The sequence below is a fragment of the Pan paniscus genome, chromosome 18 (assembly GCF_029289425.2).
Source record: "Pan paniscus chromosome 18, NHGRI_mPanPan1-v2.0_pri, whole genome shotgun sequence".
Classification (NCBI taxonomy): domain Eukaryota; kingdom Metazoa; phylum Chordata; class Mammalia; order Primates; family Hominidae; genus Pan; species Pan paniscus.
In genome coordinates, this window is record NC_073267.2 from 2,966,343 (window position 1) to 2,988,792 (window position 22,450).

The 22,450-nt window shown below is 60.8% G+C and overlaps 2 protein-coding genes across 8 annotated transcripts in view; both read left to right on the top strand.

Moving 5' to 3' along the window:
* The first annotated feature begins 103 nt into the window (after window positions 1-103).
* NTN3 (netrin 3) lies at window positions 104-9,827 on the top strand. Of its 2 annotated transcripts, XM_055100650.2 has the most exons (7): window positions 5,493-6,082; window positions 6,179-7,971; window positions 8,043-8,231; window positions 8,328-8,477; window positions 8,611-8,661; window positions 8,772-8,846; window positions 9,099-9,827. In XM_055100650.2, the coding sequence occupies exons 2-7, from the start codon at window positions 7,044-7,046 to the stop codon at window positions 9,446-9,448; spliced, it is 1,743 nt and encodes a 580-aa protein (XP_054956625.1). In that variant the 5' UTR covers window positions 5,493-6,082; window positions 6,179-7,043; the 3' UTR covers window positions 9,449-9,827. The 2 variants fall into 2 exon arrangements, with proteins under 2 accessions (XP_063454286.1, XP_054956625.1); XM_063598216.1 differs by having other exon boundaries at window positions 104-7,971.
* A 568-nt stretch (window positions 9,828-10,395) lies between these two features.
* The window catches only part of TBC1D24 (TBC1 domain family member 24), a 34,624-nt gene continuing 22,569 nt past the window's right edge, over window positions 10,396-22,450 (top strand). For 3 of the 6 annotated variants that reach the window (XM_034940963.3, XM_034940964.3, XM_034940965.3), the window contains exon 1: window positions 10,397-10,512. The gene's annotated coding sequence lies outside the window, so the exon portion shown is untranslated. Of the gene's footprint in view, window positions 10,513-18,281; window positions 18,427-22,450 lie in introns of those variants that run through there. The other 3 variants (XM_055100654.2, XM_063598219.1, XM_063598220.1) reach the window with 2 other exon arrangements.

The following is a 22,450-nucleotide window of genomic DNA, read 5'->3' on the forward strand; positions in this document are numbered from 1 at the left end:
CCACACCTGGCTATTTTTTTTTTTTTTTTTTTTTTTTTTTTTAGTAAAGATGGGGTTTCACCATGTTGGCCAGGCTGGTCTCAAACTTTCGACCTCAGGTGATCCTCCCACCTCACCCTCCCAACGTGCTGGGATTATAGGTGTGAGCCACCGTGCCTGGCTGAAAGCATATGTATTTAAATCATGCCAAGGTGGGACTTGGTGAGCCCTTGTTGTTTCTTTATGATTTTATCAAGTTATATCACTGGTTGATATATGTCATGCTGAAAAAGAATATATCAAGTGTATTTATCAAGATTATAAGTGGGCCGGGTGTGGTGGCTCACGCCTGTAATCCCAGCACTTGGGGAGGCTGAAGTGGGAGAATTGCTTGAGGCCAGGAGTTTGAGACCAGTTTGAACAACAGTGAGACCCCATCTCTACACAAAATTTAAAAATGAGCCGGGCATGGCGTGTCTGCCTGTAATCCCAGCTACTTGGGAGGCTAAGGCGGGAGGATCGCTTGAGCCTAGGACTTTGAGCCTGCAGTGAGCCATGATTGCACCACTGTGCTCCAACCTGGGCGACAGAGCGAGACTCTGTCTCGATATCCCTTCTGTATAAAGGACGGGACAAGGCACTCAAGGCAGGCCCAGCACTGCTGAAAGCCCTGCCCCCTGTAGGCTGTAGGCTGTACGCATTCATCGGAGGACATGAAAACCACAAGGCCATATTGGAGAACGGGCCGGCCACCGTCTCTGCCACAGCCACACGGCTCTGCTTCCCACTGTCTCCTGGTGCCCATGCCCAGCTCCCCCTCCTGGCGCTGGTGCTGGGGCAGGTGTGGGGTCACCGGTTCACACTGAGCCTCCACCAGGAAGGGCCTTTTACCTCTTCACCCTTTAGCCACTCCACTCTCACCTCCTCCAAGCCTCCTTCCCTTCCCCAGGAAGGCAGGAAAGAGCAGGGGTCAGGGTTGGGCCCTCTGCAGCCACAGAGGTGTTTGCAACATGACTTGTTTCTTGCCCTGGGACTGGGCAAGATTCTCAAGGAGTCAGCCCCAGTTGACCAGGTTTGTCCCCACTGTCATGCTGGGTGATGGTGGTGATGACCTCAGGGGCCGGCATAGAGATTACTTGATGTGGCATCTAAAGTGCTGGCCACAGGCTGGGCGTGGTGGCTCACACCTGTAATCCCAGCACTTTGGGAGGATGAGGCAGGCAGATCACCTGAGGTCAGGAGTTCATGACCAGCCTGGCCAACATGTTGAAACCCTGTCTCCATTCAAAATATAAAAACTAAAGGCCAGGCACGGGTGCTTATGCCTGTAATCCCGGCACTTTGGGAGGCCAAGGCAGACGGATCATGAGGTCAGGAGATTGAGACCATCCTGGCTAACACGGTGAAACCCCGTCTCTACTAAAAATACAAAAAATTTAGCCCGGTGTGGTGGCATGCATCTGTGGTCCCAGCTACCTGGGAGGCTGAGGCAGGAGAATCGCTTGAACCCAGGAGGCAGAGGTTGCAGTGAGCGGAGATGGTGCCACTGCACTCCAGCCTGGGCAACAGAGTGATACTCCGTCTCAAAGAAAACAAAAAAAAGTTAGCCGGCGTGGTGTGTGCCTGCAGTCCCAGCTACTCAGGAGGCCGACGCAGGAGAATCACTTGAACCTGGGAAGCAGAGGTTGCAGTGAGCCAAGATTGTGCCACTGTACTCCAGCCTGGGCGACAGAGCGAGACTCTGTGTCAAAAAAAAAAAAAAAGGCAGGCACGGTGGCTCATGACTGTAATCCCAGCACTTTGGAAGGCCAAGGCAGGCGGATCACAAGGTCAGGAGATCAAGAGCAGCGTGACCAACATGGTGAAACCTCGTCTCTACTAAAACTACAAAAAATTAGCCAGGCTTGGTAGTGTGCATCTGTCATCCCAGTTACTTGGGAGGCTGAGGCAGGAGAATCGCTTGAGCCCAGGAGGTGGAGGTTGCAGTGAGCCGAGATCACACCACTGCACTCCAGCCTGGGTGACAGAGCAAGACTCCGTCTCAAAAAAAAAAAAAACCCTGCTGGCCACAGAGGCCGTGGTGTTGGCCATGGCCAGTGCTCGTAGTGTTCTTTAAACGAACCTGCACTGAGGGCCCGAGGCATCCCAGACATTTTGGGAGCTGGGGCCAGGTGCTCTGTGTGGACAGTGCCGGAGCTCCACCAAGCGCTGCTCTGGGCAGGGACCTGCGACAGGGAAGATGACCAGCCTCTTCACCAAGGTGCCCCCCTGGACAGGGCAGCAGGACAGGAGGTGGATGACACCTGGAGAAAGCCGGGTCTTCTGAGAACCAGATGAAGCGTCGCAGGTAGGTCGTGCTTGTAAAGGGCCTTATAGTCCAGCGGGCCAGAAACACGCTCGGACCCAGAGTCCCGAGTTGAGGGCTGCTGGGGACCAGATGACAGAGACCAAGACAGGAAACCAAAAACCATGGTCCTCGTTGCATTGAGGGGGCACCTCCAGGGACAGGGCAGCTCCACCCCCTGCCACCGCAGCCTGGCAGCAGCCCCAGGGTCGCACCCCTTGTGCAGATCAGCCAGCCTCGCCCCTCCCGGCAACCCCATTGCTGCCTCCAGGCTTATGCCCAGGTGCCTCTATCTGCGGAGCCACTGACTCATTTGAAACCCCCAACCACGCTGCGACCGTACACCCCCGTGGCTTTCCAGAGCAGGTGGTCTCTACCTGACGTTATTTCACTGGCTGACTTGGCTCATGGCTCATCCCCCATGCCTACTGGATGTTTGCCTCAGGAGGACAGGGGTGCTATCCCCCCTACCCCGGCCAGGCCCTGATGGGAGCCAGACGTGCACTGACTCAATGATCCACCAATCCCGGGGGCCAACCCAGAGGACAGTGGTGTCCTGGAGCAGGGAGGCGGCCTAGATAGCTTTGTGGGGGTCCTGAGGAGGCCCCAGCACAGGAGTCCAGGGCGGGAAAGACAAGCCGCCTCCTCGGACTAACGCCCGCCCACCCCGATTCCCCGCCAAAACCCAGAGGTAGCGGCTGACTCCTCGGGCTCACGGCTGGCGTCACCGCCTCTGGAGCCAATGGGCTCTGACGTGGCTAGCCTGGAACGCCACTGGGACTGCGCGGGCGTCCACACCACCCACCGAGCGCGGCCACCGCGTTGGCGGCATGAGCGCGCTGGAGCCTCCCCCAGCGGCGCCCGCCTCGCCCCCCGGGCCGGGTCTGGCGCACCCGGAACCCCCCGGGGCCCTGCGCGCCCTGCTCTTGGCCACCGGCGGCGCTGGGGGCTCGTGGCCTCGCTGCATTCTGCCGTTCGGTGCCGTGGCCGTGCTGGCTGGTGCGGCTGCCACGGCCATCACCTTCTCGCTGCGGGGACCCCGCCTGGACCTGGCCCAGGGCTCGTCGCTGGCCGCGCTCAGTGCGGGCCTGGGGCTTCTGACCGCCGCCTTCCTGTGCTGGCGCGCTCGGCGGAGGCGAAGGGCCGGGCGCAGGGAGCCGGGGGCGCCCTGAGCCGCGGGCGAGGCCCCCTCCCATCGAGGTCACCGCGAGCCGGCCGCCCCGCCCTCCAACGTCGCCCCGGCCGGGCGGGCGCAGTGCCAAGCGCGGTCGCAGAGGCCGCCCCCCACACCCCATCCCCAAATCGTTTCTTCTGGAACCCTTTGCGCAGAGAAGGTCACCGGCCGTTTCCCTCCCTCCCTCTCTGCTTTCCCTCTCTTCCCTCCTCCGTCCAACGTCGCATTTCAGCTTTTGACTTGGCGCGCAGAGCTGGCGCGACCGCAGAGCGGCCTGGCTGGGCAGCGGTGTGCGAGGCTGGGGGATCGACCCGGCGCGAGGGTGCTGGGTGCAGGGCAGCGCGACGCGGGCTCGGCCACACCACCCGCCGTTGGGAGCCGGCGCTGTGTCTGCTCCTGGGCTGTCTGCCTTCGGAGCTCGGTTGGAAACCCCCCGAGGCATAATAGGCGCTCGATAAATGTGCAATAGGTGAACATGTGGTGGCTTGCAGGCGTCTGGGGGGAGACAGCAGGTTCTGGGCTGGGCAGGGAATTATTGGATCAACGGGCATCTTACAGGAAAGACTCTCAGCTCCCTGCCGCCTAGGACTGTCCAGCCCATCTATGCCCTCTCCCCAGCCTGTGCCCCAAAGCTGGAGCTGCCACTCTAGGGGTGAGGGGTGGGGTGGGGAGGGGGAGGCGAAGCACTGCGGCCTGAGTTGCAGGTGGGGGGAGGGGAGGCGGAGCTTCTTTGTTGCAGAAGGTGCCAGGAGGGGGCAGGGCCAGTGGAGAGGTGGGAGGTGGGAGAGGCCCCAGCCAGGGGCTGGGACAGGTGGCTGGGTCCCTGGGGAGCAATAAGTCCCGCTTGGGCGCTGTGGGGAGGCCCTTCCTAACTCCCAAACACCATCTGTGAGGGCTGGGGGTGGGGGCAGAGTAGCGTGTGCAGAGGACTGTTCCTGGGGAGAGGCCCTGTGACCAGCGGCCTCCTCCCTGGGGAGCTGGCGGTACAATGGCCCTCTGGGCCCACGGCCTCCCGCCGCTGCTGCTGACCCAGATGAACAATTGGGGCAGGGCTGGGCCCCAGGCACCTACTTTCCCCCACCCCAGAAGCCACCAGACGTTCTGCAGACCCCAGTCCTGGCTCACAGGGAAGCTGAGCTGGAGACAAAGCCAGCCCCTCTGATGAGGGTGGAAGAGGCTGCTGGCCACTGTCCCTCTTGCAGCCTGGCTGGCAGCCAGTCTGGCAGTGGCCCTGACGTCCAGAGACAGCTTGGGTTTCCCCAGAGGCTTGTCTCTGGCCAGTGGGACCCCTCTGTCAGGCCTGGGCTTTTCTCTCCACTGTCCCAGAATGATGATCTCAGCCCCCATAGTCCCCCCAGGGTTCCTCCCACCCTTAGGGTGGGGTGTCGGGGGGTGGGGGTTGGGAGCCAGAAGGACCTTGAAGAGGGTGGTTGGGACGTTTCAGGTTCTAAGCTTGACCCACAGAGCAGAGCGTGAGCCCCGTCAGGTTGAGGTCCCTCAACTTGTAAAGGACACAATTCCCATTCTCTTTATCAGGAAGCTGAGGGGCAGGGGCCCTGTGGCAGAGAGAGAGCCCCTTAGCCCTCTCTGTTCAGTCCTCCGGTGCCCCCATCCCTGTGCATCTGTGGCTGTCACATGCAGTTGTGTGGCAAGGAGAAGGTGCCCACCAGCCAGTGTCAGTTGCTCCAGGAGGCAAGCCAGGTGCCCTATCACCCTGTCTTCCCGTTCCTCCCCTCCATGGTCAGGCCCTCCTGCTCCCTCCTCTGGTCCTTCAGTTTCCCCTAGGAGGCTTCCGTGTTCTCCTGCCCCTCCTCTCCCAAACAGCGCGATGCGTCTACCTCTCCATTCTCTTCCTCCTGGTCCTTGCTCGTCTCTGGTTGTGTCCAGGGTAGCACCCACGTGGCCTCCGCCACCAGCTGCAGGCCTGGCCTCCCATCTGAAACGGGGCATTCAGGCCTCGATGCTGGCCCTGCAGGGAACTTGTTCCCTGCCCCTCCCTGGGATGCTTGGCCTCCTCTGTCAAGGACCTGAAAGTCGGAGGGGAGGAGGTTTCTCTGACCAGAGCTGTTCCTGGACCCTCTTTGGTGGTGTCGCTCCCAGGCACAGCTACCCCATCCCCAGCTAGTCCCCAGGCCACCCAGCTGGGCTTCTGCCTCAGTTTCCCTGCCCAAACGTGCTGTGACGTAGGGCAGTGGGCTCCGGGTTGCGACCAGCCCCTTCCCATGATTAAACCCTACTCCCTGCCCCTGCAGAGGGGTCCTCAACAGCTAACCAAGCCCCCGGACCCCAAGAAGCCACCCCATCCCACCCTCCAGCTTCCATGTCCTCCCTGCCAGCTGGGCCCATGGCAGAGGTGCAGCTAGAAACTTGCAGACCCAGGGAGCTTTGGGATCAGAATCTGGCCTGGTGCAGGGGATGCTGGCCTCATGTCTTAGCCCAGCTCAGGCCCATGGGGGTGCTCCCCTTCCTCAACATGGGCAGGAGACACTCCAATTTGTGCAGCTCTCGACTTGGGCCTGATACCACTTCAGACTCATCAAATCCAACAGCTTCAGAGCGCGTGCTGAGTAACAGGCATCTGGCAGGTGAGGAAACAGGAGCCCAAGACATGCAGCCAGAAATGGGGCAGTTGGATTCAAAATTAGACCTGACCGAATCCTGGGTTCCTTCTACTCGAGTAGATGCTGCTTTGGGGATGACCCTTCAACTGGTGGTTACTTGGCTTCCCTACCCGGGGAACATCCAGGGCCTCTGCTGTCAGACCCGGGGCCTTGCCTGCCTGATGGTCTTCAGGGAGGAGGCGACCCAGACCCCCGTCCAGCACGTGGCACAGCCCCAGGAGCAGTAAAGACCTGGCTGTGGGCCCAGGACCCTGCTGGGTGGTCCCCCACGGGCTGCGAAGGCTGAGCTGCCCCCCTCCAGACCCCTCCCGCCAGCGCATTCCTGGCTCCCCGGCCCCTCCCCTGGCTCCCGGGCCTCCCAGCCCCCTTCCCCGCTGGCCCAGCCCGCGTCTGAATCTGCTTCTGATTCCAACTCTGAGATGAGGCCCCCTCCCCTCCCCTCCCTCCTTCCCGACCCGAGCAGCCCCGCCCCCGGCTGGGCCCGGGCTTGCGCCTGCTGCGCCCCCCACCCCCTCCTGGCACAGCTCGTCCGCCCTCGCTGCAGCCGGGAGGAGGCGGCGGCCCGTGCACCGCAGGCCCCGCCCGCCCACGGCCCTTCCCGGGAGGCCGGGAGACCTGCTCCGCCCGGCCCTCGGTGGGTGAGTGCGAGCGGCGGGTGGGGCCTCCGCGGGGGAAGGCACCGGGAGCGGGGGCGACGCCTGTCATCGCTCTAGGCCCAGCGGGAGGACGCGCCAACATCCCCGCTGCTGTGCTGGGCCCGGGGCGTGCCCGCCGCTGCTCCCACCTCTGGGCCGGGCTGGGGCCGCCCGGGGGCCCTGTTCCTCGGCATTGCGGGCCTGGTGGGCAGAGCCGCGGAGAGGGCTTCTTTTCCCCGAGGGCAGCGTCTTGGGGCCCGGCCACTGGCTGACCCGCAGCGGCTCCGGCCATGCTTGGCTGGCCCTGGGGGCTGCTGCTGACGGCAGGCACGCTCTTCGCCGCCCTGAGCCCTGGGCCGCCGGCGCCCGCCGACCCCTGCCACGATGAGGGGGGTGCGCCCCGCGGCTGCGTGCCAGGCCTGGTGAACGCCGCCCTGGGCCGCGAGGTGCTGGCTTCCAGCACGTGCGGGCGGCCGGCCACTCGGGCCTGCGACGCCTCCGACCCGCGACGGGCACACCCCCCCGCCCTCCTTACTTCCCCAGGGGGCACGGCCAGCCCTCTGTGCTGGCGCTCGGAGTCGCTGCCTCGGGCACCCCTCAACGTGACTCTCACGGTGCCCCTGGGCAAGGCTTTTGAGCTGGTCTTCGTGAGCCTGCGCTTCTGCTCAGCTCCCCCAGCCTCCGTGGCCTTGCTCAAGTCTCAGGACCATGGCCGAAGCTGGGCCCCGCTGGGCTTCTTCTCCTCCCACTGTGACCTGGACTATGGCCGTCTGCCTGCCCCTGCCGATGGCCCAGCTGGCCCAGGGCCTGAGGCCCTGTGCTTCCCTGCACCCCTGGCCCAGCCTGATGGCAGCGGCCTTCTGGCCTTCAGCATGCAGGACAGCAGCCCCCCAGGCCTGGACCTGGACAGCAGCCCAGTGCTCCAAGACTGGGTGACCGCCACCGACGTCCGTGTAGTGCTCACAAGGCCTAGCACAGCGGGTGACCCCAGGGACATGGAGGCCATCGTCCCTTACTCCTACGCAGCCACCGACCTCCAGGTGGGCGGGCGCTGCAAGTGCAATGGACATGCCTCACGGTGCCTGCTGGACACACAGGGCCACCTGATCTGCGACTGTCGGCATGGCACCGAGGGCCCTGACTGCGGCCGCTGCAAGCCCTTCTACTGCGACAGGCCATGGCAGCGGGCCACTGCCCGGGAATCCCACGCCTGCCTCGGTGAGGCCTTGGAGGGTGGCCTGGGGACCTTGGACACAACCAGCCTGCCCCTGACCCATCCCTCCCTGCAGCTTGCTCCTGCAACGGCCATGCCCGCCGCTGCCGATTCAACATGGAGCTGTACCGACTGTCCGGCCGCCGCAGCGGGGGTGTCTGTCTCAACTGCCGGCACAACACTGCCGGCCGCCACTGCCACTACTGCCGGGAGGGCTTCTATCGAGACCCTGGCCGTGCCCTGAGTGACCATCGGGCTTGCAGGGGTGAGCCCACCACCGGCCACCTGCAGGCCCTCACCCTCTGACTTCCCAGATCCCCAGACAGGCTTCTGACCAGGCCCTTCCCACCTCTGTCCTCAGCCTGCGACTGTCACCCGGTTGGTGCTGCTGGCAAGACCTGCAACCAGACCACAGGCCAGTGTCCCTGCAAGGATGGCGTCACTGGCCTCACCTGCAACCGCTGCGCGCCTGGCTTCCAGCAAAGCCGCTCCCCAGTGGCGCCTTGTGTTAGTGAGTGACCCTGCCCCACCTCAGCCACCAAGCCAAGGCCACCCCAGCTCCCTGCTGTTGTCCCGTCTATTCCCCGAGCCCTGCAGATCTCTCTGCCCCTCCATCGCAGGCCATTCTCCCTCCCTCTCTGCAGAGACCCCTATCCCTGGACCCACTGAGGACAGCAGCCCTGTGCAGCCCCAGGGTGAGTGGACACAGGACAGGGCCCCAGACTGGCATGACTTTGGGGGAGGGGGCTCTGGGAGGAGAGGGTGGGGAAAGGGAGTCTGTGCCAGCCTCCCACCTTCTACCCAGACTGTGACTCGCACTGCAAACCTGCCCGTGGCAGCTACCGTATCAGCCTAAAGAAGTTCTGCAAGAAGGACTATGGTAGGTGCCCTCAGGCCTCCCGCTGACCTTCCCACCTTCCTCCTCTTCCTACCTTCCCTCCTCCGCCAGCTTCCCCTTGGAACGCCTTGACCCTTGCTGGGCCCCAAGGCCCATCCTCATACCTGAGGTCCTCCACAGGCAGCGACCCCGCCCCTTCAGCCCCCACTGTCCTCCTGGTGTCCTCCCCGTGCCTCCCCCTACCGCGGGCAGGCCGCCCCTTCCTGACCCCGCCCCCTCTCGCTCTCCCCGCAGCGGTGCAGGTGGCGGTGGGTGCGCACGGCGAGGCGCGCGGCGCGTGGACACGCTTCCCGGTGGCGGTGCTCGCCGTGTTCCGGAGCGGAGAGGAGCGCGCGCGGCGCGGGAGTAGCGCGCTGTGGGTGCCCGCCGGGGATGCGGCCTGCGGCTGCCCGCGCCTGCTCCCCGGCCGCCGCTACCTCCTGCTGGGGGGCGGGCCTGGAGCCGCGGCTGGGGGCGCGGGGGGCCGGGGGCCCGGGCTCATCGCCGCCCGCGGAAGCCTCGTGCTACCCTGGAGGGACGCGTGGACGCGGCGCCTGCGGAGGCTGCAGCGACGCGAACGGCGGGGGCGCTGCAGCGCCGCCTGAGCCCGCCGGCTGGGCAGGGCGGCCGCTGCTCCCACATCCAGGCGCACGTTCACCCTGTGCCTTCGCCTGCCAAGGAGTCCTTGCTCGCGTCGCGCGTGTCGCCACGTGGGCCGCCGCCCCGTCCCCGCCGGCAGCTCCCTCGATACCTCCCGTCTGGCCCTGGGGGGATGTGACCGGCGCAGGGACAGCCCGCCCCGCACAGAGGCGGGTGATATGGCACACCCAGAGGACCCCATGGTCTCCCGCCCTCTGGCTGTCGGCCCTGTCCCAGGGGCACTGGGATACCCGGAAGGCTGTAAATCCTTCGTGATGCCGGGCCCTCTCGGGGATCTCAGATCATCCCTGGGGCCGCTGTGATGCACCCCCACCCGTGCGGCGACCCGCCAGGGAGCGCGCTGACCTCCCCAAAGACTGTGGCCACCGCAGGCGCCTTGGACCCCCATGGGGGGACAGGGCGTCCCCTGCCTCCTGCACCCCACGAGGGCGGCGGCCTTGGCCCCTGCGGGCTGAGCGTCCGCGTCCGGGTGCCCCGCGGCGTCTGCTGCCGGGTCCCGTAACTTTCTTGGCCGCCTGTGTCCCCGTCTGCGGGCTCCGTCCGGCCGTCCCTCTCTCTGCCGCGTCTCTGACCGTCGGCGCCACGGCTCCTCAGCTCAGGGCCCGTCCCAGAACCTCCTTCCAGCCCTTCTCCCCCGACTCGGGAAGGGACGTCGTGCCCACGCGGTTCCGGATCCACGCGTGACCCGGCCGGACCGCGACTCCGACAGGCGGCTGTCCGGGCCCCCGATGCCCTCGGCAGGGCCGTGCCACCCCCCGCCCCCCTTGGCTTGTCCCCCTGGGACCGCACTGCCGTTGCCTCCCCTCCGCGCGGGACCGGTTCCCGGCCGGCCCCAGCTTCCGCCGCTGCGGCCGCCGACCGTCAGCGCGCATGCCCAGAGCCGGGCAGGCCGGAGCCCCGCGGGCTCTCCGGGGTGGGCACAGGGCGACAGCTCGGCGGGGGCGGGGCCGAGCATGCGCGTGCGCAGAAAGGCCGGCGCGGCAGGCTGAGGAGAAAGCGGCGCGCGGAGGTGGGTGCGCTCGGGGCGTGCGGGGGGCGCGCGGCGGGGTGGCGGGTGGCGGGGCCGGGTCCCCGCTGTCACCGCGGTCGGCGCGTGCTGGGGGCGGCAGCGTGGGGGCCGGGCTGCGGGCCCCATTCGAGGCGGGGATCCCCGGCCACGCGCTGGTTGGGGGCTCCAGAGCCCGGCACCGCCCGGCGCTGCAGCTGCGGCTTGGCCTACGGGAGGGGGCGCAGGAGCGGGACCCCCTGGGCGCGAGGCCCGATCCCCGCCCGGTCGCTGGCCCGCGGCCTGGCCCAGGGCATGGTGTCGTCTGGAAGAGTGACTGTGTCACTGTTTCCTTGGGGCGCTTTCCGTCTCCGCAGGGTCGGAAATCCTCTTCGGGGCTCGGTGAGATTGCAACAGATTCTGATACGCCCTGCCCTGTGGACCTGCAGCGGCCCCGGGCCCCGCCCCGCCCCGCCCAGGGATGACACACGCCCCCACCGACCACCCGCTTGGGGGTCCGCCAGCCCCCGGCCCTGTCCAGTGGGGGGCCCCTCTGGGTGCGCCGTGCCAGGCGGCCGCTGTCCTTCGGGCCCTGGGAGGTGGAAGCCAGGGACTCCCAGCCCTGAGCCAGCACAGCGGAGGGGAGAGCCGGCCCCACCTGGGCTGGGCTGCACCTGTTCCCGCCCCCTCCAGGCGGGAGTCCCCGCGGCCTGGCCACAGGCTTCTTTGATGGCCGTGCCCCGCAGGGAAACGCGCTGTGGCCCCCGGGTTACTGCTTGCGGGGGTGATATTAAAGGCCAAAGGTTGTCTAAAAGCCACCTGGGTGGTGTGGAGGTGCAGGTGGGCTGTTAGGTTGGTGGCTGTGGTTGTGAAGCCGGTGTCCCTGTTTTTACCCAGCAGCTTATTCCAGAAAGGGGGCGTCAGCCCGCCCTTCCAGTGCCGATAGAAGCACTAGCGGGTGACTTTTCCCTGTTTTGCTGTGTTTGCTCTGGAGTCACCAGGTGACTTCCAGGCAGTGTGCAGAAGGAACCGTCCCGTTATTTGGCACGTGGGCCGTTTCCTCCACCCGAGGTCCAGGGCTCCGTCTTCACAGTCTGTCCTCAGCACACAGTAGGCACCTGTAGATGGCACACGTGGCGTTTCCTCCGCCCGAGGGCCAGGGCTCTGTCTTCAGCACACAGTAGGCACCTGTAAATGTTTGCTCAGTTGCGGCGAAAACAAGCAGTCAGGTTCTTTTCATTTTAAGGAACACACACTGGGAAAAAAAACCAATCCAGATTAGAGAAGATCAGAAAATCTTACGAAGATTTTACAGTTACTGTTCCTAGCCTGTGGCGTGACCCCTGCGTGCACCGCCTTTTATTCTGAGGGTTGATCCTCATCTAATCTGAACACTCAGATAGAGGCTTTACATGGAGGACTTATTGGGGAGTGCTTGCTCTACTTAGAAGCCTGTCTTTCCCTGTGAAGAGGGCGGGAGCCACACTGTTCATCTTTGCTTCCCCCCAGCCTGGCCAGGGCCGTACCAGAGGTTTTCTCTACATGATGGTTGAAGTGGATCAAGGTCCTTTTGTCGGAGTGATAGATGTCAACTATTGCAGTGGCTTTCCACTGGGTTGAGGGTGACCTTCCGAGATGCAGAAGTAATCTAGGCAGGGTTTTCATAGCAACAATAAATTTGGCCACCCAGGGTCTGTAAAGTCACCTGTAGGGTAGCCTTACTAGCTCTCGCTGACCACACCTGCCAGGACTGTCCAGCAGGCTCGAGTGACCTTGGGCATGCAGTGTTGCTCTTAATTATCTACAGATCGAGCCAAGCTCAGAAAACACATTAAATGTTTGCCTTTAGATGGTTTCTGGTTTAAAGTACATAAGGACAATGAAGCAGGTTCCAAAAAAAGCACTTAACATTTACCCTGTTCAATGTTTTACCTGTCTGAGCATACCTTTTCTGTTATGACAACTCTGTCAATGGAAGAAAGAAGTCCTTTTCAACTCAAAGCAGCAATTTCAGTGGCTGTTTCAAACATTGCCTTTCAATTGGAGATAAAATCAAAGAAACAAAACCTCAGGCTTTTTACTGAGGACCGACTTGAATCCATTATTCACTGATTTTCTGTATCCTTTCAACATGCGTGTTAAGCGAGGTGCGGCGGCTCACGCCTGCAATCCCAACACTTTGGGAGGCTGAGGTGGAAGGATCGCGTGAGCCCAGGAGTTCAAGACCACCTTGGGCAACATAGGGAGGTCTCGTCTCTATAAAAAATTAGCCAAGTATGGTGGCATGTGCCTGTGGTCCCAGCTACTTGAAGCTGAGGCAGAAGGATCACTCGAGCCTGGGAGCTGAAGACTGCAGTGAGCTGTGATTGTGCCACTGCACTCAAGCCAGGGCAACAGAGTGAGACCCTGTCTCTGAAAAACAAAACAATAAAAATGCATTTATTGAATTCACACTTCATAGGAGGCACCATGCCGTGTGTTCTGTGGATTTGGTGTTAAGACTTGGTCTCTGCCCTTGAGCTTATAGTGCAGTGAGGAGACAGGAGAATAAACACATGGTAGAAGCTCCCACAGAGGTGGACAGAGCCTTCTGTGGGCGCAAAGGCGTGGTATCCAGCTGGATTGTGGTGGGGGTGGGGCTCTGAGATGGACTTGAGCTTCATTTTGAAGGATGATCAGGACCGGCAAGAACAAGTGAGGGAAAGTGCCTTCCCCCGAAGGGACAGTGGATATAAAGTGACAGGCGTGGTTCCTGCCCACCAGCTCTTGGGAGAAGGGCAGTGGTGGCCCCAGGGTAGATGGGGTGAAGTGAGTGAGCTAGGCTGACAGCAGACTGGGAAAAGCCTTGAGTTCCACCTGGGAGTTTGAATTCACCCTGAGTGGCGTGAAGCCTCTGAAGATCTTGGGTTTGTGAGTGACTTGATCAGAGGTGGCCAGGGAGGTGAAGAGGCCAAGGCCGGTTGAGGGACTGTCATGGCACACCCAGAGAGACATCAGCACAGAAAAGAGCAAGACTCAGCCGGGCCCGGGGGCTCACACCTGCAAGCCCAGCATTTTGGGAGGCCAAAGCGGGAGGAACACTTGAGCCCAGGAGTTGCAGGCTGCAGTGAGCTATGATTGTTCCACTGCACTCCAGCCTGGTCAACTCTGTTTCAAAAGAAAAAAGAGAGCAAGACTCTGAGACAAGTGGCTGCAGGATGGGAAGAGCCAGGGAGGAAGGAGGGGATGTTCCAGGATTGAGCGGCGGGCAGTGCCACACCCCATGCAGAGTGTGGAGGGAGGGGGCGGGCTGGCACCATGTGGAGATGGCGATGAGGTTACTGCGAGACTGGGCAGTAAGCATATGTGTTTTGGCCTGGAGCCAAGGAGAGTGTACTAGACGAGAGCATTTTGGGGATGCTGTGTGCCATCCAAGCTGGGGACTGGGTTGGGTCTTCCCAGGAGAATGTGTAGAGTGAGAAAAACAAGACGGAATCCTGAACCCTGTGGACTCCTAATACAGTCTTAAAGTCAGTAAGGTAACAGAAGGCCAGTCAGTAACCCGTTGCCTTTTGGGGGAATGGGGCAGGGTAGTGGGCTTTTTTCTTTTTTTTTTTGTTGAGACAGGGTCTCGCTCTTTCTCCTAGTCTGGAGTCCAGTGTCAGGATCAGTGGCTCACTGTAGCCTCGAACTTCTGGACTCAAGCGATCCCCTTACCTCAGCCTCCCAAATAGCTGGGACGATAGACTTTTTTCTTTTTTTTTTTTTCGAGACAGGGTCTCATTCCCACTGCCGAGGCTAGAGTACAATGGAGGGATCATGAGATCATGGCTCACTGCAGCCTCGACCTCTCGGACTCAAGCAGTCTTCCCACCTTAGTCTCCCGAGTAGCTGGGACTATAGGCGCACACCACCATGCCCAGCTAATTTTTGCATTTTTTATAGAGACGGGGTCTCACTTTGTTGCCCAGGCTGGTCTCAAATTCCTGGACTCAAGCAGTTCTCCCACTTTGGCCTCCCAAAGGCTGGGATTACAGGCGTGAGCCACAGTGCCTGGCCTGGCCTTTTAATTTGTCTCTTGGAGTGAAGGATGGAGTATGGGACGGGGGGGGATGCCAGTGTCCTTGCAGTGGCCTTCCTGTCTCACGTGTCTATTTGCCTTTTGGGGAACCTCCAGCTTCAGTGTCGCTCTTCTCAAAGGACCTAGTTCACCTGCAGTCTGAGGGTTGCTTGTCTCAGACGTTCCCACAGGTAGGGTTCTGAGAAAAGCCTTCTCAGACCGAGAGACCCAAGGCTGCAGAGCCCTCCGGGGCACCTCACTCTCCTTCCAGGACCCTGTTTCTGTGTGGTCCATCAGCATTGGCAGCAGGTACAACTTTGGAAAAAGTCTGCTGAGAACAGAGGCCACACGTGTGATGCGTCCCCCACCCCCCGAGTCCTCCACCTGAGGGGTGGAATGGGTGAGGCCGGGGAAAGGCTGTGCTGCAGAAGCAGCCCCTATCTGCCCGCGGCCGGCACATGGTCCCCCACGGCTGGCTGAGCCTCTGGATAAGGTTTGAGCTGTTATCTACACCCTCCAACAGAACCTGCTCACAGGGGCGCAGGCTTCATGGCCTCCGAGGACTGTGCATATGCAGCCATGGCTTCCTGCAACCCTCCCCAGTGTGTTCCCTTCTTTTTTTCTTTTCTCTTTTTGTTAATTGTTTTTTTTTTTTTTCTTTTGAGATGGAGTTTTGCTCTTGTTGCCCAGGCTGGAGTGCAGTGGTGCGATCTTGGCTCACCACAACCTCCGTCTCCCGGGTTCAAGCGATTCTTCTGCCTCATCCTCCCTAGTAGTTGGGATTACAGGCGCACGCCACCATGCCCAGCTAATTTTGTATTTTCAGTAGAGACGGGGTTTCACCATGTTGGCCTGGCTGCTCTCGAACTCCTGACCTCATGATCCGCCTGCCTCGGCCTCCTAAAGTGCTGAGATTACAGGTGTGAGCCACCGTGCCTGGTCGTTAATTGTTTTTTTTTTAAGAGACTGGGTCTTGCTCTGTTGTCCGGGCTGGAGTGCGATGGTGCAGTCACGGCTCACTGCAGCCTCAACCTCCTGGGCTCAAGCCATCCTCCCACCTCAGCCTTCTGAGTGGCTGGGACTGCAGGTTCTTGCCACCACACCTTCCTGATTTTTTATTTTTTTGTAGAGACAGTATCTTACTATGTTGCCCAGGCTGGTCTTGAACTCCTGGCTCAAGGGATCATTTCACCTCAACCTTCCAAAGTGCTGGGACTACAGGCATGAACCACTACACCGGCCTGTTCCCTTTTTCTTACAGGTCATTGAGAACACACCACAGGGGACCTGGGAATCTACTGAGGATACAGATTTCCCACAATCCGAGACTGTGTGTCTGCCTGATTGTTACATAATTTTAATTGGGTGCCACACACCGAGAGAGGTTGTTTACTGGTGGGCCATTCTGTTTCCAGTAAAAGCCCTTCCACTCACTGTGGCATGGTAAATGGAGCTCATCACATGGTCCCTTCAGCCTTTCCTTGAATCATTTCCACCCCTTCCCTAATTACCCTCTGTGATCCCTTTCCCGGCAAGGGTCCTTCTAGCCTTGCTACCTTGGTAAACCTGTGGCCTTAGGATCGAGGTGTGGACATTAACTTTTCTGCTCTGGCGGCTTCCTGGGCTGTCCTCTCCATGTTCCCAGCACTCAGGGGCACTGTCCTTTCCTGGCAGCCTAGTAAATCCCAGGCCTCTGTTTTGGGCCCTTTGGCTTCTTGGCGCCTGTTATGCTGAAGCGTAGAACTGTCTTAGTCAGAGCCCCAAAGGACACTCACCGACCCACGTTCTCATGGAGCTGGGTAGCTCTGACCAGACTTGCCCTCTGGGGCCCTGTCCTTTGACCACGCTGTCTCTATCCCTTCTGAGGCTAAGGCTTCCTCACACTGCAAAATCCAGCCGAGGCAGGCCTTGGCACTGGGAAAGCACCGTGTCACAGCACCTGCACCTTGAATTGGCATCATCAGTACACCTGACCCGGGCTGGGGTGGGGCCATGCCTCTGTACTCCTCTGCACTCAGGTACCTGGCACACTGGCATTCGGGAAGCATGTCTTGAATGCCTATTAAAATGATTAGGACCGGGCGTGGTGGCTCACGCTTGTAATCCCAACACTTTGAGAAGCCAAGGTGGGAAGATTGCTTGAGGCCAGGAGTTTGAGACCAGCCTGGGCAGCATAGTGAGACTTTGTCTCTACCAGACATAAAAAGTAAATAAAAATAAAATGATTAAACATGCACAACTCCACCTCGAGCTGGATCTCTCCTTAGGTCTAAAGACACTTGCTGAGAACCTGATGTGTGCCTGGCCTTCCAAGGCACACCTGTCACTGGCTTGGAACTCAGACCAATCAAAATGCCTGTGCTGCTGACAGCTGAGCTCTCTTCCTCTGGTTCTCCTCCTGTGTCCTGGGGGTGTTTTTCCAGACCTGCTGTGGGGAGAACCTTTGGGCTCAGATGATAAAGATCCTGAATTAGCAGAGTCCTGTGCCAGCTCCAGCCCCTGCCTTTGGGTGGACCAGACTAGGCTGGGGAAAGAAAGATGTCTGGCTATGAAAGGGTGGCTGGCCAAGATTGAGGCTCAGCCTGCCCCTGCTCAGGCTCCGAGCAGCAGGCTCAGCAGCCACAGTTAGGCACGTTTGCACTTCCAACCATCACAGGCAGGCAGGCCAACTGGCCCATGGTGTGGTGACTAACACCTCATTAATGGTCATACCCCTTTTGTACCTGGCATGTGCCCGCCATTGTGTGCCTCCAGCAAAGAGCCCACTATCAAGTTCCCCAGTCAGCAGCTACTTGGTAGTCACTGTGGCATGTCGGTCACCATTAATATTTGAAAGATGCCTGTGCTCTGCTTCAGGCTGAGGCAGGCACCCTTTACCTTCCTGTCATGTGAAGATGCCTGCAGGAAAGGTCACACCTAGGGTGGGTGGACTAGTAATGCTCCCTGTTGTTATTTGGCCTTCAAAATTAAATTTGTCTTGGGCCCAAGTGGTTTGCGATTTCTCTGAGTCTCTGCCTGTTTTCTTCTCTGTTCCCTCCTTCCCAGGGTACACTGGACATAGTGTGAGACGCTTGGGTGCAGAAGTCACGGTGTGGTAGCAGGGCTGGGTGGATAAGCCAGCACCACGATGGTGGGTGTGCTGGGCAAGGGTGAGGACAGATGTGGACAGGAGGCGTGGAGCTCTGTGACGGCTTGGCCCTGCCCCAGAGGTCCCATGGAGGCCTGTGAAGGAGGGGCGATTGGACTGAGCAGAAAGCGAAAGGGGACAGGTGTGTCCTGCCACTCTGAACAGTGACATTCCCACAGTGTAGTGTGGGGACTGCAGTTGGCACTGTGTGGCCAGGGCTCCGGAAGCTGTTGTCCGAGGGGCAGGGAGGGGCTGGGTCCTGAAGGGCGGGGGACACCAGGAGAGGGTTTCGGGTGGAGAACGGTGACCGGGTGAAGCCCTGAGTGGGCAGGAGGCTGGGAGTGGGAGCTGAATTGCGCTGGAGTCACATGGAGTGTGAATGTTGTGACTGTACGGAGACACCTGGGAAGCAGCTGGAGGGACAGGCCTGGACCTCAAAGAAGGATTCTAGGCTCAGGAGAGGGTGGGCTCCATTGGAGAGACAGGCACGGGCGGTGGAGGAGCAGCCGCGGAGAGGTGAGGGGATGCCTGGCAGGGAGGCAGGTGGGATGAGGCCCAAGGCAGCTGGGAGATCTGGCGGCCAGCGCGGCCAGCGGCGGGAGGGCCGGAAGCTGGGTGTCGTCTGCTCTTGCCAGCCACTCGGCTCAGAAGGAAAACGGAGAAGAGGTGGAGCTGGAGTGGAGCCTCAGGCCCTGTGGTTTGCTGTGTTTGGGGCCTGCTGTCACAGCACTGGGAGCCTTGGAGAGAGATGGGGAGCTGGGATCCCCAGGAGGTGAGAGCCAGGACTGAGCGGGGGCCTTGGTCTGTGGTGGGAATGCAGAGAGCTGGGAAGCTTGCGCCTGACAAGCCCCCTTTCTTGGGGTAGAGTGGGTGGGACGGGGCAGCTGTGAGCTGGAGAGGAGAGGGTGTCGGTGAGGTGTGCTGCGAAGGATGCCAGGTGGCACCGGGGGCTGGGCCACTGGAAACCGCTGAGCAGGCGGCGGGACTTCTCCCTCTCCCCTCGGCCGCTCTCGTGCCTCGGGCTGACTTCCTCGTGCAGTTTATCCATATGGCTGAGACAGGAGCGTGGGGTTGGCGGGCGGGAGTTGGGGCTTGGCAAGACGGTCCAGGCTGAGCTGGCAAGAGAGAAAAGCCAGAGTGGCCTGTGGATGGGGGGAGTCACAGCTCCGAGTGGGAGGAGGGCGCTGAGGGCTCTAGGACGGGGTATGGGCGGGTGTATGAATGTGCAGCCTCTGGAGTGGGTAGAGTGGTTTTCTGGAATGCCCGGGGACTGGATAAAAAGGTAGAGATGTAAAGGCTTTTAAAGTTCTAGAGGCCACGGAGCTTTCCAGCCAGGACGGTGAACTTGGCCCTCAAGGGAGGGCAGCACAGAGAGGAAGGCCCTGAGCCGGAGAGAGAGGAGGCGGGTGGTGATGGGGAGAGCCCGGCTGCTGCTCGGCCCAGAGGAGGAAGGGTACGTTCGGGAGAGGATGAAGACTTGGGAGTGGTGTGTTTGCTGTAGACAATTTCCAGAGCAAGAAGGCAGGTTGGGAGCAGGGGCCGGGGGTAAAAGGCAGATAGCAAGGTAAGGAGGCGTGGGGGAAGACCAGCGGCTGTGCTCACCGTGGTTAGTGACACTGTCACCATCCAGCCCCGGTCAGACATGGTCCTATTGCTGAGGGTCTCACCAGGCAGTGGGGGCACAGGTCAGGGGAATGGGATCGCCAGAGGAGCATTCTCAAAATGTGCCTGTGCAGGCATCTCCCACCCCTGACATTCTGCATGGGAGGACCAGGGGGTGGCCACCCTACATGCAGCAGACCCCTGGTGGTCATTCTCCTCTCGGCCTCCCGTCCTCCCCTCCCCACCTCACCACCCCCAGTGGATGTTTCTGATGGCTGTGGCCTCTGCACATGCCCTCCAGGCTGCCACACCGCAGATCTTTCTGGAATAAAAGCTTGATCTCACCTCTCCACCCCAGTACTCTGGTGCTGCCCTGTCACTATCGGGATGGAGTGGTGAGCAGGCCTTGTTACCCAGTTCCCCACCCCCCTGCTTAGAGCAAGTCTTGTATTTCCCTGCTGCTGAGTGCAGGTCCTCCCCCTGCCACCCCCATGCCCAGTCTGCCCTGCCAACCCCAGCACGCTGTAACCGCCTTCTAGAAGGGCTTCCGGAACCCATCCAGCTCCCTGGGGCATGTGACCACCCCGGGGCCCCTCTGCTTCTACATGTGTCTACAAAGCCACTTTCTGACCTCACTGCCAGGTGACCGATTTCTCTCTCAGCTCTTCCTAGCTCAGTGCCAGGCACCTAGGAGGCACTCAGGAGAAGGTTCCAGAAAGAACGGGTACACCTGAGTGCACAGACAAGTCCAGTGGCTCTCTTCCATCGTGGTCCACTGTGCCAGTTCCATTGTTCCAGGGCTGAGGCCTAGGGCGGTGGGGCTATATGGCAGGAGGAGTGTCTGCACTTTGGGCCTCTGCCTGGGATTTATTTGTGTCTCTGAGGCATCCAGCAGATTCTTGGAGGACAGGATTAGGTGTTCCCTGGCCTTTCCCAGCACGTAGGTGGGAGGCCTGGGCCCCTCATGAAGAAATCAGACTTGGCGTGGACTTGCAAGGAAGGTCCCCCAGCCGGAGGAGGCATCATCCCCTCCCTGGGGCTGAATGCTGGGGCCACCTCTCCCCTCATGCCTGCCATCCACACCCCGCTCCAGGTCTGCTTTTAGGCCCCAGTCCCTGCCCCGTCTAGTGTGTTCTTCCAGCCTCCCTCCACCTACTCTCCCAGCACCTCTGTGATGTTGTGAAATATCTATTTGGTCTTTGTCCTTGTTTTGTGACATACAACTCCTGAAATCCTCAGAATCTCCATGGTGCTCTTTCTGTCCGCTGGTGTTGACTGATAGCTTCCGGGTGGCGCTGGTCACTGGAAAGACCAAGGCAGGATTAGCGGGTTAGAACTTTCAGCCCCACCCCCAACCGCGGGAAGGGGAGAGGTCCAGAGGTGGAAGGTCGAGTTGATTGCCAGTGGGGTAATCAATCCTGCCTACTTAACAGAGGCTCCATGTCAACCCTAGAGGACAGGACTTGGAGAGCTTCTGGACAGCTGAATGGGAGGGAGTGCCTGGAGGGCAGCACCGTGTCCCTCTCCCGTATCTCACCCTAAAGGTCTCTTCATCTGTGTCCTTTGTAACAACCTTTATAATAAACTAGTGAATGTAAGTGTTTCCCTGAGTTCTGTGAGCTGCTCCAGCAAATTCTTTGAACCCAAAGCAGGGGTTGTGGGAACCCCAACTTGAAGTTGGTTGCTGAGAAGTTCCAGAGGCCTGGACTTCTGACTGGTGTCTGGGGATGTGGGGGGCTTGTGGGATCTGAGCTATCTCCAGGTAGATGTCTCCCGGTGTCGGGATTGAATTGGAGGACACCCTGCAGGCGCCCGCTGCAGAATGGATTGCTTGCTGCCGGGAGAAACCCCCGCATTTTCTGGGTCGCAGATCCTGTGCCGATTGCTGTGCTGGCATCAGAGCAGAGGAAAACGTGGTGTGAGAGTTTTTCCAAAGAGTCCAGACACGCTTCCAGGCTCTCTCAGCCACCCCCACACCGTCCCTACCATTCCCACCTGGCCCGCTGCTGCCTGTGCCCCAGGGTTTCCGGGCTCTCCGAGCTTCCCTGGCAGGCAGCGAAGCTCTCATCCCTGGATCTTGCGGATCTCGCGCCCGGGCTGGAATGCCTGTGCTGCCCTCCCCTGCCTGGCGGGTGGGGTCGGTGCTCAGGAGTGGGTGGGGCCTGCCGGTCTCCCTAGCCCACCACCAGGTTTCCTCTGTATCCCCGCAGCACTTGGCAAGGTCCAGGGGCTTCCGTGGGGAGCGAGAGTGTTTTGGATCCCGCCAGGGGAGCCCACTGAGAGGAGCCTGCATCTCCTATCACGTGAAGCCCGCAGGGGCCACAGCACCTCCTTCCTGTGGTCCCTAGCTGCGGGCGTTGGGGTTCCCCACCCATGGCCCGGCCTCATTTCCTCTTCCTCTTCATTCCCGGTCCCACTCCCAGGAAATGGTGAGGGATTGCTCAGACCAGATGGGAAGAAGTGAGACGAGCGGCAGCTGACGCCCATGCCCTGTTCTGTGGCCCGTGACTGAGGTCCAGCCACACAGAACCCCGGGTCCTTGTTAGCCACACAGAACCCCGCGTCCTTGATAGCTTGTCAGCTGCTGGGACGGGGGCTGTTCTTGTGGCCAGGATGGGTGTGGTGGTCAGGCCAGGGCAGGATGGGGCCCAGGCCTGCAACCCCAGCTCTTCAACCTGGAGTCCTAGCGAACACTGACCTACGTTGGGACAGGGCTGCCTCTTGCCCAGGGGGCTGCAGTTGGCCCCTTGGTGGCATCTGGGAGTGTGTGGGAGTGCCTTCTGTGCTGTGGGCCTCATCCCCAGGGCTCTACCTCCAGCCTGAGCTGCTCTGGCATTTGCCTAAGAAGCATCTGTATCGAAACTGGCTTTGAAAACTTCACAGTGGAGCTTCCCTGGGCTGGAATTCTCTGTTTGTCCCTCGCCCCCGCCTCCAGCATCCCCAAGTGGCCTGGGCTCTGACTGCCACTGTCAGGCCACGGTCCTGTGGGATCCAACCCTGAGCCATCTCTGGGGGTCCCCTCATCTTCTCCACCCTCCCGGTCTAGACTCTGCCTTTCTTTCTCCCTGGCTTCTCTGTCCCAACCCTTCCTCCTCCAGGGCCACCAGGGGGATTTTTGTAAACGCAGATCTGATCGGGTCACCCGCCTAGACTCTCCTCCTACCCCGTGTGGGGACACCCGCCTCTTAGCGCAC